Source organism: Panthera leo, chromosome D3 (assembly GCF_018350215.1).
Source record: "Panthera leo isolate Ple1 chromosome D3, P.leo_Ple1_pat1.1, whole genome shotgun sequence".
In the NCBI taxonomy this organism is placed as follows: Eukaryota; Metazoa; Chordata; class Mammalia; order Carnivora; family Felidae; genus Panthera; species Panthera leo.
In genome coordinates, this window is record NC_056690.1 from 8,196,640 (window position 1) to 8,211,817 (window position 15,178).

At 35.8% G+C, this 15,178-nt stretch overlaps 1 protein-coding gene across 7 annotated transcripts in view; it reads left to right on the top strand.

Moving 5' to 3' along the window:
• Positions 1-9,940, top strand: part of IFT81 (intraflagellar transport 81) — a 198,285-nt gene extending 188,345 nt beyond the window's left edge. For 2 of the 7 annotated variants that reach the window (XM_042911246.1, XM_042911247.1), the window contains 3 exons: positions 727-772; positions 6,484-6,627; positions 9,759-9,940. In XM_042911246.1, the coding sequence (XP_042767180.1) occupies positions 727-772; positions 6,484-6,627; positions 9,759-9,860 (292 nt within the window). In that variant the 3' untranslated portion in view covers positions 9,861-9,940. Of the gene's footprint in view, positions 1-726; positions 773-6,483; positions 6,628-7,029; positions 7,211-9,418; positions 9,523-9,758 lie in introns of those variants that run through there. The other 5 variants (XM_042911249.1, XM_042911251.1, XM_042911250.1 and 2 more) reach the window with 5 other exon arrangements.
• Positions 9,941-15,178: the final 5,238 nt, after the last annotated feature.

Genomic DNA, 15,178 nt, shown 5'->3' on the forward strand with positions numbered 1-15,178 from the left:
TCCCAGAAGTAGAATTGCAGGGTTAGATGTTAATGTTTATTTAAAATGCGTATCCTTTCTCCTTTCTATAAACCTCTTCAAAAATAAAGTGTGGGGGCGCCTGGGTGGCTCAGTCAGTTAAGCGTCTGACTTCGGCTCAGGTCATGATCTCACAGTCCATGGGTTCAAGCCCCGCATCGAGCTCAGTGCTGACAGCTGGGAGCCTGGTATCTGCTTCAGATCCTGTGTCTCCCTCTCTCTGACCCTCCTCCGTTCATGTTCTGTCTCTCTCTGTCTCAAAAATTAAAAAAATATCAAAAAAAAATTAAAAAAAAATAAAGTGTGACTGGGGCACCTGGCTGGCATGCAACTCTTTGTTTCAGAGTTGTGAGTTTGAACCCCACATTTTGTGTAAAGATTACCTAAATAAATAAAAACTTTTAAAAATTGTGACTTAGATGGTTTGCCATTGTTTTAAGTGTAAAATAGTACTTAAGTACTATTTTAAATACAGAAATAGGACTTAACATTTTAATTCTCTTAATTATGTGGTGTTTTATGGGGTTTTTTTCCCCCATAAATTGCTATTTACTAGAAGAATTGACTAAAGATGGGGAAAGAGAGTATTTGGTTTCATTCTGACTCCTCTGTGTAATATATTTAGATAGATATGTTAATTTATAATTTATTTGTATGACCAAATCAATTGAAATAAATTGAAACTAAGTCATTATGTTGATTCCCCAGGGAGCAGTATACAAAAAATATTACTGAACAGGAAAACCTTGGAAAGGTAAGAATGTATTAGTTATTTTTTTAAGTCTGTCTAATTCAGGCTATCGGTACATGGTTTTGACACTGTCATTCTTTTTTTAAAGGTTATGGTACAGTTTTCAAAGGGAAATTGAATCTTTCTTAATTTCTTACAAAGATGAAGTTTCTTCCTTAGGAATTTATGTGTGTGTGTATACAAAAGTGAAGGCACATGGATTTTTGGAAGAAAAAAATCTAGTTTTATTTATTTTTATATCTAGTTTTAATTAACAAAGAGTTTATGAGAAGGTTCTAAGAAACAAAAGCACCATGTGTAATAAACTACAAGTTTTCAGATAATTCTCAGGTATCTCTTAATAAGTATAAACTTATTTATTTTATTTAATAAGCACAAAGCTCATTACTATGATCCAGGCACTGGTCTATGTCCTTTACAAATATTGATACATTTAACATAAATAATCAAAAACCCTTACTTGTCATATTCAGCTCCCTCCCTGCCAGTCTTATGAATGGAGGAATATGGGATTGAGTCTTGTTTTCTCAGTTCTCTGAGCCACTCCTAGTAGAAGAGGTGGTAGCTGGTAAAGACCTTGATCATCGGGACTTAAATGACTAACTCACTGATTTTTCTAATTGACTTCATAAAGCAACACATTTTGACAGTCATATTAAAGATACCAGCTCTGTCATTCTTTTTTTTTTTTTTTTTTTTTTTTTTTTTTTTTTTTTAAGATCTATATTTATCAAACTCAGGACCAGTCATCAAGTAGGCTGGCTTCAGTCCTAGGTTTGTGGTTCTGGAAAAGCTCCTTAACCACTTTGGAATTCATTTCCTCATGTTTAAACTGAAATATGTAGATTGGGGTACCAGGGTGGCTCAGTCAGTTGAGCATCTGATTCTTGATTTCGGCTCAGATCATGATCTCGTGGTTCATGGGTTCAAGCCCCATATTGGGCTCTGCTGCAGTTTTTCTTTTAAAATACTGACTATATATTGGCATCTAATTTTACTGTTCAAATATTCTTGAGTCAGCAACCTAAAAATGACTACATATAGATGTGCGTGTATATATATATATATATATATATATATATATATATATATATACATGTATATATGGGGGTGTGTGTGTGTGTGTGTGTGTATACATATACATGCTTGCCCATTTGGAAAGTACAATTGAAAAATATCGCTTTGTTTCAGTCTTAATGCATTGTATAATTAAGCTTTTGGTCTGACTCAATATATTGGTGATGACAAAATTATTCATCCTTATTTACATATTCTGGTTTGAATTATTATTAAAAACATACATGTATCTATGCTTTTACATAAATGCTGAATCAGTTCCCATAAACCTGTAAGTAATATTCTAAATTTCAGGGAAAAAATGGTATGGAAAACAATGGCATAATTCCTAAATAGTCTTTGTAAAAGTGTTTTTAAAAGATTTTTTTAAAAACTAAAAAACTTAGAAAAATGATTATGGAAAATTTCAAGCCTATATAAAAAGTAGAGGAAATAATGTAATGAATTCATGTGAAACCATCATCCAACCTCAATAATTAGACTTAATGACACATTTTGTTTTATCTATAGTCCCACCTATTTCCCACCCCAAATCATTTTTAGGCAAATCTCAGAGATCCTATTATATTTTTTTGATCATATTTCAGTTTGCATTGTAAAGGCCTTTTTTGAACATAACCACAATACCATTATCATGCCCAAAATAATTTAACAATAATTGCATAATACCAAATACTCAGTCAATGTTCAAGCTTCACCAATTGTCTCATCATTTCTTACTGTTTATTTGTTTGAAACAGGATCCTAATAAGAATTCATACAGTGCTATTAGTTGATATAGCTCTTAAGTATCTTCCTCTGGGTTACTCTTTCATATTTCTTTACAATTTATTTGTTGGAAAATTAAAAGAAAAATAAAATCTAGTTACTTGTCCTGATGGGTTTCCAACATCCTGAACTTTGCTGATGACATCCCTATGGTGTCAACTAGCATGTTCTTCTGTCCCCAGTATGTCCTTTGAATTGGTAGTTAGATATAGAGGCTTGATTAAATATAATTCAATATTTGGGAAGTATACTTCATAGGTAGTAGTATGTATTCTTTGAGGAGGCTCTGTATAATGTAGGCAGCCAATGAAGTCACTTCCTAGACCCATTAATTCATTAGAGGTTGCAAAATGATGTCATTCTAATTATGTTGTTCCTTCTTCATTTATTGGCTGGAATAATTCTGTAAAGAGTAACTCCTTATCAACTATTTAGTTACCCTAAGATATAGCTCAAATAAGAAAGGCAGAATAACTGCTGATTTGCTTGTTTATTGATTTTCAAAATGATGAGTTTTTTGTTTTTTTTTTTTTAATCATCCTTGACAAGTACCTTTATGACTCCTAGATTTAACTTACTGGAGATATTTCAATCTGTTATAATTATTATTCCTGTCAGTTCTCGAATTGCCCCATGTTAAGCCAGTAGAAGCCTCTTGAAGTCAGCTCCTGAATGCTTTGGAAACAATTCTGCTAGATTTTGATGGCTTATTTTCTGGTATGACAAAATGTTCCGGGCTTATCCTATACTTTTCCTATTCCAAACCTGGAATTTCTCTAAAAAGTGTTTCTGTTTCTCTAAAAAAGTGTTCATCTGTTCTTTCTGTATTATTTGTGAATAAATGCCCATCATATTAATGTAAATTTAAAAAGAAAGGAAACCTTAAGTTGATACCTCCAATCCCTCAGAGAAATTGTGAGTTCTACACATCTCCTTCCATTTATGGGTTGACATGCCATACTCAAAAAGGAAAAAAGAAATAATTTCATATTTGAAAGCATATATTTGAATCAAGTTGTAAACATTCACTAGAGATTTTGGGGTTTTAGGATTTAGTATGACTATCAACAACTAGCTTTCACCCAAACATTCTATATGTTAGGTAATATATTTTTTCGTATGAAAGCATTCCTCTATTTCTTTTGTTTTGAAAAGTATGTGGATGGATGCTTTGTGCACAGAAATTTTTATCAAACCTGAATCCTTTCAAAGGCCCAAATGTAACTGCCAAATCAGAATAAAGATTATTCTTTCCCTTTCCAGTGTAGTGTTTTACTGCAGGATCTTTGCGAAAAGTGATAGTAACAGTCTGACAAGTCTATTTCAGCAAAAGGAGCCATTGATTAGCTCATTCCCCAATTGTCAGGATGTATCATTTAAGAAACAAAGTTCTTCAATCCTCTCATTCCTAGAGTAGATCTAAATTTTAAGGCAAATACTGAATAAACCTAGCCTTTCAATGTGATGATAGCCTAAGCCTTCCAAACCAGCATAGACTGAACATCCACTCACCACCTCAGTCCAACTGACTTTCTGGAATTAACCAATCTATCATAGTGCTAAAATTCACATGATCATATACTAGAATTTGCCTTACCAAGTACTGTGGAATACTGTACTGAAAGTTATAACTCCCCTCTACCCACTATACCACCTCCCCTTTAAAGAACAATTGAATTTGTGACAAGTATTCTTTGTGCATTACGACTATCAACAAAATAAATTTGGACTAAGTGGCAGTAATTAAGTGGCAGTAACATTAAAAATAAATTACATACTAAGGCAGTTGTATTCATAAAATTAAAGGTTTCAAACACACATGATTGTGAAGTACATTAAATTTAATATTTCTGACATAGACAATGCCCACATCCTGTCTTTGGTTCTTTAAATAACTTTTATAGGTTGTTAGGATTTTTGACAAGGAAACTATTTCAATAATATAGGAAAATGTATAGTTAAGTAGTACCTTAATCTTAAAGTTATTCTAAGAACTCTTAAAATTCTAAATCTGACTTACTGCTTTTGTTTTAGTTCATGAGGATAAAAATATTTGGGTTTTTTTAAAGCTTTTGTTTAAATTCCAGTTAACATACAGTGTAATATTTCAGGTGTACAGTATAGTGACTCAGCACTTTCATATTACACCAGTGATCATCACAATAAGTGCATCTTTATTCCCCATCACATCAACTATTTAACCCATCCTCCCCCACCCACCTCCCTTCTGGGAACCATCAGTTTGTTCTCTATAGTGAAGGGTCTGTTTCTTGGATTGCCCCCCTCTTTTTTTGTAACATAGAATTAAATAGATGTATTTGCATGCCAGATATTGTGTCAAAAATTTGCTGGTTATATTTAAATTATATTTTCTTAATTCTGCTTTGTTTCCTGTTGCTATTTGCTGTCAATTTTGCTTTCATTAGCAACAGCTGTGGAGGGCAGTCTTTAGTAAAGTGTTTTGAATCTAGTCTTAGTTTACCCTCTTATTTGGGCAAGTACCAATGACCAGCCTTCTCATTTGTGTCCTTACATCAACTGTTAGATCAACTATATACCAAGGGCAGAAAGAATGGGAACCATTCTGTTACCTATTTCTGCATCTTTGCTTATTTTTCTGTCCTTAGTGATTTCTCATAATCAGTGTCACTGTGTACACTGTGTTTCCTGATGTGTGCGCTCTCATCTTCTCTGTTTTCCTCTGCTTACCTGCCTTCCCTCCTTCCCCTCTTCCTTCCTTCCTCTCATTTCCTGCTAAGCCTCCTTTCAGTCACCCTTTCTGAATTTGCCAAAGTATATATTTTTACAGTTTATTGAAAGCTTTTCTTATTCTTGTTAATAATGTTAGAGTCTGTGAGTAGAATAGTTTTGACAGATGGAATCATATAGGCTATTGGTAACAAAAATAATTCTGGTAGGGGTTTGGGCCTATTTAATAGTGTACTTTTTAAAAAATCATGAAACTTTCTCCCTGAGAAATATATGCGTGCAGTTTTATTTATTTGGGTATACATAGAGCATACACAGATTCAGGAAAGGATATAATACTTAATAATAATAACATATAACACATGATAGTTTATAAAGTATTTCCAGATCTATTGTATCTTGTGAAAAGATAATCTTATAAGGCAGATAATTTTATAATTATCCCCTATTATTAGCTTTAATTACAATTGAAAAAACTGAGGTCCAGAGAAGTTGTCTTACTTAGAGCTAGTGACCAAGCCAAGTTATATACCAAAGTCTTCCGACTTTCAAAATCTACACTCTTTTTTGTACACCATGATACTGAACCACTTTCTACTTTCCTGATTCCCTTTATTCCCCACCCCACCCCACCCCTGCCCTTTCTTTCTCTTTCTTTTCTTTATTTTATTTTTTTTTAGGGGAATGGTTGGATGATATGGTTGTTCTATTTTGAGGTTTTTTTAATGTTTATTTATTTATTTTTGAAAGAGAGGGCACAAGCCAGCGAGGGGCAGAGAGAGAGAGAGAGAGAGGGAGACACAGAATCTGAAGCAGGCTCCAGGCTCCAAGCTGTCAACACAGAGCCTGATGCAGGGCTCAAACCCACGAATTATGAGATCATGACCTGAGCCAAAGTTGGTCACTTAACCAACTGAGCTACCCAGGTGCCCCCCACCTCCTTTTATATTTTTCTGTTCTTTTTATCTTCAAGCTGTCCTACGTCTATCATAAATTTAATTAACTTTTATCATTTTAGTTTTCATTCATCTCAGGAGAACCTGATTTAGTTAACTGCTACTCATCAAATGTTCAAAGCATACCATATTCTTCTGATTATAGCAACAGAAGTAAATCCCTGTAACTGAGATTTAATTATTCCTGATTTTTTTTTATAATAGAAACTCCGAGAAAAACAAAAAGCTGTACGAGAAAGTCATGGTCCAAATATGAAACAAGCGAAAATGTGGCGTGATTTTGAACAATTGATGGAATGTAAGAAACAGTGCTTTCTGAAACAACAAAGCCAAACTTCCATTGGTCAGGTAATTCAGGAGGGAGGAGAGGACCGGCTGATACTCTGAATTCATGTGCCATCGTTTAGGGTTTTAGTTGATGCTACTAGATGTAAGCATAATCCCATAATGTATTTCTCTTCTTGAAAATGATTTGTACAACATTTTGCTTTCAGATTAGCCATTCCCTATTAAATTTTCTCGGAAGATAAGATTAAGGTGGATTTAGGTTTTAAAGTTTTTTAAAAATAAAAACCGCTTTTATTGTTTTGCTTAGTTTAGATATCAGTCGTGTCGTCTGAGTTTTATGAGACAGGAGACTAAGTTTACTCTCTGTAAATGTAAACATATGTCCATTAAGAAGCATGTAGTTTTTAAAAAATGTAATAACCCAATGGCTTAAAGTTCTTCTTAATCTTTTTTTAACTTTAGAGGAATCTTTTAGGAACTAATATCTCTTGTTTTGAAGAAACATTTATCTGAAGTTCAGCAATTCCTACAGTTTCACTTCAGTTTCTCTTTCTTCTGTAAAATTCAAGAAAATTTACTATTTTGAATAACATACTTGTTCTGACTGTATGATTTAAAAGCAAATAAAACTTGGTGCACATGTCATGGCTATTTGTTTTTGAATTATATAGTTGCATCAAAATTATTTTTTAAGTATTCATTTTATAGTATTGTTTGTTTATTTATTTCTGTTTTTGAGAGAGAAAGAGAGTGTGAACAGGGGAGGGGTAGAGAGAGAGGGAGAGAGAACCCTAAGCAGGCTCCACACTGTTAGCACAGATCCCAGTGCGGGGCTCGAAATCACAAACTGTGAGTGAGATCATGACCTGCGCTGAAATCAGGAGTCTGACGCTTAACCAACTGAGTCACCCAGGTACCCCTCATTTTATAGTATTGTATTAAATTTAAGGATTAGTTGTTATTTTCACCCAAAATCTAACAGTGTGAAAAATAGTCATGGAATATAGATATTATCATGTGCTAAAAAGTTAGCATAGGATTCCAAGTGAAATTCAAGAGTCCAAAGTGCTTCTAATTTCTCTTTCATTTGGACAGGGTACTTGAAGGTTTCTTTGATTTTCCCTTAAAGAAAATTATTAAATTCACATACTACCCTTAACTTCACTTCAGCTTCATTATACTTTTTTAAATGTCTTCCCTTTAGATTTGAAAACAGATTTCATATTATTAGCATGTCCATCTTGGGTTAGTTCTTTGTAGCGATCCTAGGGGTGGCGATGAGAGGTGAAGAACATTTCAATGAAGAAAGTTGTTTCAGGGCGCCTCGGTGGCTCAGTTGGTTAAGAGTCCGACTCTGATTTCAGCTCAGGTCATGATCTCATGATTCATGAGTTCAAGCTCCACGTTGGGCTCTCTGCTGTCAGTATAGAACCTGTTGGGATCCTCTGTCCCCCTCTGTCTCTGCCCCTCCCCTGTTTGCACACGCTCACTCTCTCTCCCTCTCAAAAATGAATAAACATTAAATGATTTTTTTTTTTAATTTTTAAAAAATTGTTTCTACCCTGTGTGGAACATACAGACTTGATTATGGCTTTGGATCTCTTTGTTTCCAAGTGTGTTCCTACTTTTACTTTTTTGTTTGAAAGCTCCTGGTTATCAGAGAAACATACCAGCACAGAGATTATTGGTAACTCTAGCAGCTATGGCAAGAAGAGATGGGATCCCTCAGAGCAAGAAAGAACTTACCAAGAAAGTGTGGAAACAAACTTCTTTTAACAAATTTCAAGAAAAAAAAAAAAGAAGAAGCATTTTAATGTTTTATGTGGTTTGAATATGGTACTCAGTTTACTTTAGCCTCTCATTTGGGCAAGTATCAGCTACCAGAAGCCCAGCTACCGTTTGTGCCTTTGGATCAACAACTTGATCCACCAGATACTAAAAGAGGAAAGGCTGTGTTTCAGTGTGGAAGCAAACCTTTCTTAATTCAATTAAGTCAGTTTCTGAACATTGAGGTAGACATCTTTGTTCAGTATTGGCTACTGGCTTGTTATTTTTAAGCCTGTAGCAAGTGATGTTCCTTTAGCCAGAGTATGTATTCCTTTGCAAATATTTGAAAAAGACTGGATGTCCTTCACAGAAACAGCATTTTATTCCCCTAACGAAAGTCAGCTTGTAAGATTATTAAGCTTGGTGATTAATTTTTTTAGCCTTTACTGTCTTTGGTGCTCTTCCCTTAATTTTTAAAATTGTTAATGACAGATACTCCAAAGAATGCTTATAATTCTTTTTTTTTTTAATTTTTTTTTAACGTTTATTTATTTTTGAGACAGAAAGAGACAGAGCATGAACGGGGGAGGGTCAGAGAGAGGGAGACACAGAATCTGAAACAGGCTCCAGGCTCTGAGCTGTCAGCACAGAGCCCGACGCGGGGCTCGAACTCACAGACCGTGAGATCATGACCTGAGCCAAAGTCGGCCGCCCAAGCAACTGAGCCACCCAGGCGCCCCGGAATGCTTATAATTCTGATTTGATTATTGCTTGCCATCTTATTCCACACAGAAAGAGTGTGTGGATTAAACACTAAGGCAGCTCCAAAATCACTTTATTAACTGAGGCAGAGCATCATTATTACTTCAAGAAAAGCAAATTGAAAAAAAAAACACCCTAAAAGTACAAAGTTATTTATAGTTTTTATGTAACATTGGACATTTAGTAATGCATCTTAATGGGTTTTCTACAGTGACTTTCCACTCATTTTGTGATTTGATTGGAACATTAAAAAGCTTTGACTACCTCTGACAGTTTTTGACAGCTGGCACTTCCAGAAGGGCTTATTATGTTTTTCCTTCAGGACTAATACTCTAGCTGGCTAATTGATGAGAGTACTTAATCGTTTTGGAAAATAATCTGTCTTCCACATGATGGCCCAAATAAAGGAGAAAAATGTAGCCTGTGAAATCTGCTTTTGCGTTCATGGATTTGCTCCTCCTAAGACTCGGTGCTGCCAGCTGCTGCGTGAAACTGACTCGCTAAACTGTAAATTCCAAAAGGCCACCGCTTATCTTGCTTTCTGTATTAGTTCGGGAAATAATCCAACTTTAAAGGTTGTCCTTTAAGAACCATCTTATAATAGGATAATGTCTTTTCTGTTATAAGTCTATTAACTGAATACAAGATCATGTCTTTTTCAGGTCCAGGGAGTGTACCAGAATGGTCTGAGAGCATTGTTCAAAGGCTTGTGGAACTCAAACCGGATCTTAAGAAATTACAAAACGCTTCACTTTCCTCTTTAGATTAATACTTTCTATCATTTTGCTTTATTTATTTCCATGGGCAGCAATAATAAAAGAAGCCATTTCATTAAACTATCAAATCCAAATGTATTATTCTGCCTTATTAGTTTATATAACATATATAAATTTTCTGGAAGATTTTAAGCTCTGGTCATTTTCCAAGTATGATTATTCCTTAAGGTTTTAGGCTAACATGATGCAGAGCACTTTTGGTAATTGGAGTAAAATAAAAGCCCAAATATGTTGCTCCAACTAAAAATGTATAAATTTGCTGAATTCTCCTGAATAGAATCTGAAAATACGCAGTAATGGATAACTTGCCAAAGCTGCCTTTACAAAGGCAAAATCAAGTTTGGGTTGAAAATGCCTTCGTATGGAGATGTGTGTCTTCTAGAAACCTCTGTGTCATATGCAGGCATTTTCCCTAAATTAGTGACTAATGAGTATGAATCAAAGACTTGTTTCTACAAATGGTTCTAGGTGCTTACATCATTCCCCTTGTTTGGCACACAGGAGTGTTTAGCCCTAGGGAGTGGGTAAGTAAGCAGCCTGATGATTAACTTTCATTAAACTTGGTTATTTCAATAACCTATCCATTGTCGTAGTGAAGGTAAGATCTAGATTATGTATACGACGAATCCTTCTTTTTTAAACAATCTGTGGCAGCCAGGAGATTTTTTTTTAAAGGCACTTTGATTAAATTTGTAATTGTTTCTCCAGCCAGGAGGAGTCACTGGCTTCGCTCCTCCTCCCTTTCCTTTTAATGAGAGCAGCTTAATTAGAGCTGTTTAGTATATGGCAGCCAGGCATGAGGTGAACACTTTGTCTGGGAGGGATAGAGAGGGATCTTTCAAAGTTATCTGTGTATTTTCAATCTTTGACTGTCCCATCTTGAGACAATATTAAGAAGAGAAAGTTGGCTATAACAATCATTTAGTCCCATCCCATCCTTGCAAAAGAAATAAAAACTCAAAACACAGAATCCAAACAAGTGTTTTGTGAAAGACTTGGACAAACGTGCTTTCTGCTCCTATGCTCCCTCTTTTGGCAAAAACTGGAAGTACTTTCTCGGCAAACACGGATAATTTCACAATTTCCTCTCTAGAATTGCTGAGCGACTTGAGTCACCAAACGTGGTTTACTGCTATGGAAATTCACTATTCAGAATTCAGGAGGAGATTAAAGATTTCTGCTTTTCAGTGAAAGTAGTAGTTTCCACCGCGGTTCAGAGTGTAACAGCAGGTTCCCTGCAGGGCTGCCGCTTGACCCTGCACGTGGCACACAGCCATAGAACTTTGGAGCTTGAAAAGAACCTCAGAATGAGTCGTGCAATCATTTATTAAACCGGGACCTTCGAGAGCTCTCTCTCAGTACCGCGGCTATTGCAGCAGACCACTTTCCAGCCACAGTAGAGTAACCGCAATGCGGCTCACTCCTCACGAGGGAGCCTGTTTCATTGTTAAAGAGCACCGCCTGATTAGTCTCTTGGTTCTAAAAATGAAGCAAACTCAGATTGGGAAGGAAGTTTTTTTTAAAAAACAGCAGTTAGGCAAAGCAAGATTGAACAAATTAACTCCCTGAAGCTTTGTAATCATGATGATGATGATGATGATGATGATGATGATGATGATAGCAGCTAACACATTCTTGGACCCTCAGTATGTACCAGATACTGTCTAAATGCTTTATGTGTATGAACGAATGTAACTCTCACAGCAACCCTAGGAGGTAAGTACTATCACCCCCATTCAATAGATGAGGAAACTGAGGTACAGAGAAACTTCCACAGTATATCACACAACTAATACCTGTGGCAGAGCCAGGGCCCAAAACCTGTGCTCTTCACTATTGTGGGTAGGTACTACAGTGTGACCCATGGATATACTGGCTGTGTATATGCAGACAGGTTGATGTCCATTTAATGAACTATAATACATGTGAAATTATAATTTTTAAAAATGTGTTCACTTACTATGTGCCTAAGGAAAAAAAAAACTTTAGTAAATGTTTAAAAATAAACTCTACCAACCAGATGTGGGAATTCCGCTAAATGAATGTCAAGTAAATGCAAAAAGAAATTTAGACATAGAACAAATGGAAGCTGTATAGGTTATAATTTAAATCTTTCTCTTTCTCTGTGAAAGTGTTAAAATCATATATATCTCTTGTTGCTGGACATATAGGTAGACTCCAGTTTCTTACTTTATGAACAATGCTGCAACGCAACTTAAGAGTTGAAATACAATACAATATTAAACAAAACCACAAAATTTATTTTATTTGGTCAAATCCAAAATCCACTGAATAGTTTTACAGACATTTCTTGCCTCCTCTGTGAAAATGCCAAAGCTAAATCAAAGAAATTAGCAAGATATTACTTTCTTAATTGGAGAATGAAATTGTAAATTCATTCATTCATTTATTTATATACAAATATTGTCTTCTGGGTGCCTGACATTGTGCTTAGTGCTAAAATATAAAGTGAACATGATCTGGTTTTGGCTTTCAGAGAGCTCACAGTCTAGAAGACTCTAATATTTTGTAGCAAAAATTAAAAAGTTCTTTTATATGTAAAAAGATCAAGGAGCTCAGAGGAAGAAGCGATTAATTCTGACATAGGGGACCGAGGTAGGACTTGAGCTGGGTTTGTAAGGAGGAGTTAAGATTTTGATAGCCATGGGAAAGGAGGAAGATGTAAAGGCATTTAAGAAAATGACATGCTCAGGAAGTGACAAGAAGTCTAGTATGGCTCGTAAAGTTACCCATTAGGGAGAGAAAGGAGCTCCTGTCACGTGCCAAGCCCTTGTGCTCTGTAATTTGTGTGCTGGGCACCCAGCTAAACTCTGTGAAAAGGTACAATAAATGTGTCAGACACGGCCCTGTCATTAACAGGACTACGATACATTAATTTTTTTAAAGGACTACAATATGTTAGACAGCAGCAAACATACTAAAACCTAATAACCAAGTGCTGAATTCTGTGTCGGTATCGAAGTTCAAACAAAATGGAGATCTAGAGAAATCAAAGAGGAATCAAGGAGGTCTGATCAAGGAGGTCTGATCAAGGAGGGAGGAATGATCAGGGCCTGGAAAGATAAGGATTTGGACAGGTGAATGGGAGAGCATGAGAGGGCAGCAGGGATGAAACCAGCAGGTGCTCATTGGCCCTTTGCTGCATCCAGCTTTGTATCAAGCATATGAAGCGAGAAAAGGCATGGCCTCTCCTTCCAGGGAACTTGAAGTCTAGTTACCAAGATGGAAAATGGAAAAACGTAACCAATGGTTGAAGTAGTTTACAGCACTGGATTATCCAGTGGGCAAACTGATACACTCTGAACTTTCTGAAAGTGTTTGATATTTCAGAGATCAAAGAAGTTTTCACTAGGAAAATCAGAGCTATTAGACTTCCTTACACTCTTCTCAGGGTTTAGGGTCTCAAAGTTTTGATTCAGCTTTTTGGAAGGGGATCAAGAGTTAACAGACCTAGGACGTTCAAAGGAAAAAACACTTTGGGCTGGAACAATTTGGGCAGGCTGGAGAGGGACATGCAGATACAAGTTAACTCTTCTGGCCACAAGGGCAGAATGTGACTCGGGGAGGAAGCAAGAGCTTGTGGGGAGGAGGAAGCCCTGAGAAAGGAATGCCCGGAAGTACTAGCCAGACAAGGCTGGAGGGAATCAGGAACAAGTTGGAGGTGGAGAAGCAGTGGAAACCAAACTGCTGAAGGTTTTGAGTTCGTGCAAATTCCAAGTTCTGTCCATCAGTGTATGCTAATCGGGAGTTGTTAATATCCCTGCTTCCCTTAGACCCTCGATGAAATGAGAGACTTACTACATCGTAGAGAGTGGCAAACAGTCACTGCCATGGGAGGCTGTTATCATGGGTAACATGATTTTTTTTTTTTTATGACAAAGGAGAGGCAATAAGCCAGTTATTTATTGCTTTGCATTTAGATATTTTTTACACTAACTCAAAGATTCAGCATTTTATTCTTTGATTCAGGTTACAACTCTATGTCATTTCTATCATCACTTTTTTGTTCCATGTAACATTTTCAGATGTGTGAAACAGATTTGATAATTCCAGGGAACTGAGCTTAGAAGCAGTATATGTAAAAGTTACACTTCTGTTGAGAGACATTTTTATAAGTTTATATGATTTTCTATATATTAAAAAATGTGAGAAAAAATTTCAGAGCTGGTGTTTAACTGCACTTGATTTCTTTTTCTTGAGAGTAGGAAAAAGAACTCGTTTTTTGTTGTAGTTATTGCCAAGTCACCAAGCAGAGCCTCCATGCTCAAAGAGACCCACTTGCTAGTGACTTTGCAGTGTCAAACAAATGTTCAACTTTTATTCTGACACTTCTTGAAGAATTTGATTGAAACTATATATGTCCAGATAACACTCAGCAAAGTGCCCTTCTTGCATTTGTTTCAAGATATATTTGGAAACAAGAGAGATGACCTTGGATGCAGCTGCTTTTCCAATTTAGGACTTCTCTCTGGGTCTACTGAATAATATTTCCCAGCATTGAAAATTCAAAGGATGGAAAAACATTTTAGTTACTATATGCCATAAGCCCTATGATAGAGGATTTTTCCCCCAGCAATATGTTCTGCCTCTAAAAGAATGATATATTTAGACCACAAACTCTATGCTAGCTTTCTAACCATCTATTTCAAAATACATTCAGGAACACATTTGCTTTTCATCAGAGCGCCTTTTTGTAATCTAAATTGAGCTGCCTTGCTTTTTAAAATATTTTAGCATCTAAGAAATAAAAAATATCAAGCAGTTAACCCTTCGCCTTTGCTTTCTGGCATTCAAAATTTGTTTCAAAGCCAGGGTTCATTGTAACTTGATGTAAGATCTAAAAGAAGACTGGGGAGGCTCTGACATCCACAGCTAAGGTTATTGCCACCTGTCCAGATGACAATACAAGTCCTACTAGTCTAACCTCAAGCCTGAAAGCCAAGGCTAGCTTCCAGTTGTATCTACATTTAGCCCACGGAGATGGATGGTTTTAACTGTCATTAAAGTGACATTCTTTCAGTTACCATTATGCATATTTTGGAGGTTCAAGCAGTTCCATTTTTAATTTGTTGTCACAGTCACAGGACAAGACTTAGGTAACCTGTTTGATAAAGCAATTTTACCTTTAAGCAAATGAATAAATAAGAATTATAGTCTTATCATTGTCCTACATGGCATATTACCAGAGATAGTAACATTTTCTATTTTCATATGGTTTCCTAAGATGTTATAGTCAATCAGAGCATTTATAGAGATGATTATGTTGTTGGCAACAGTCTCCAGCA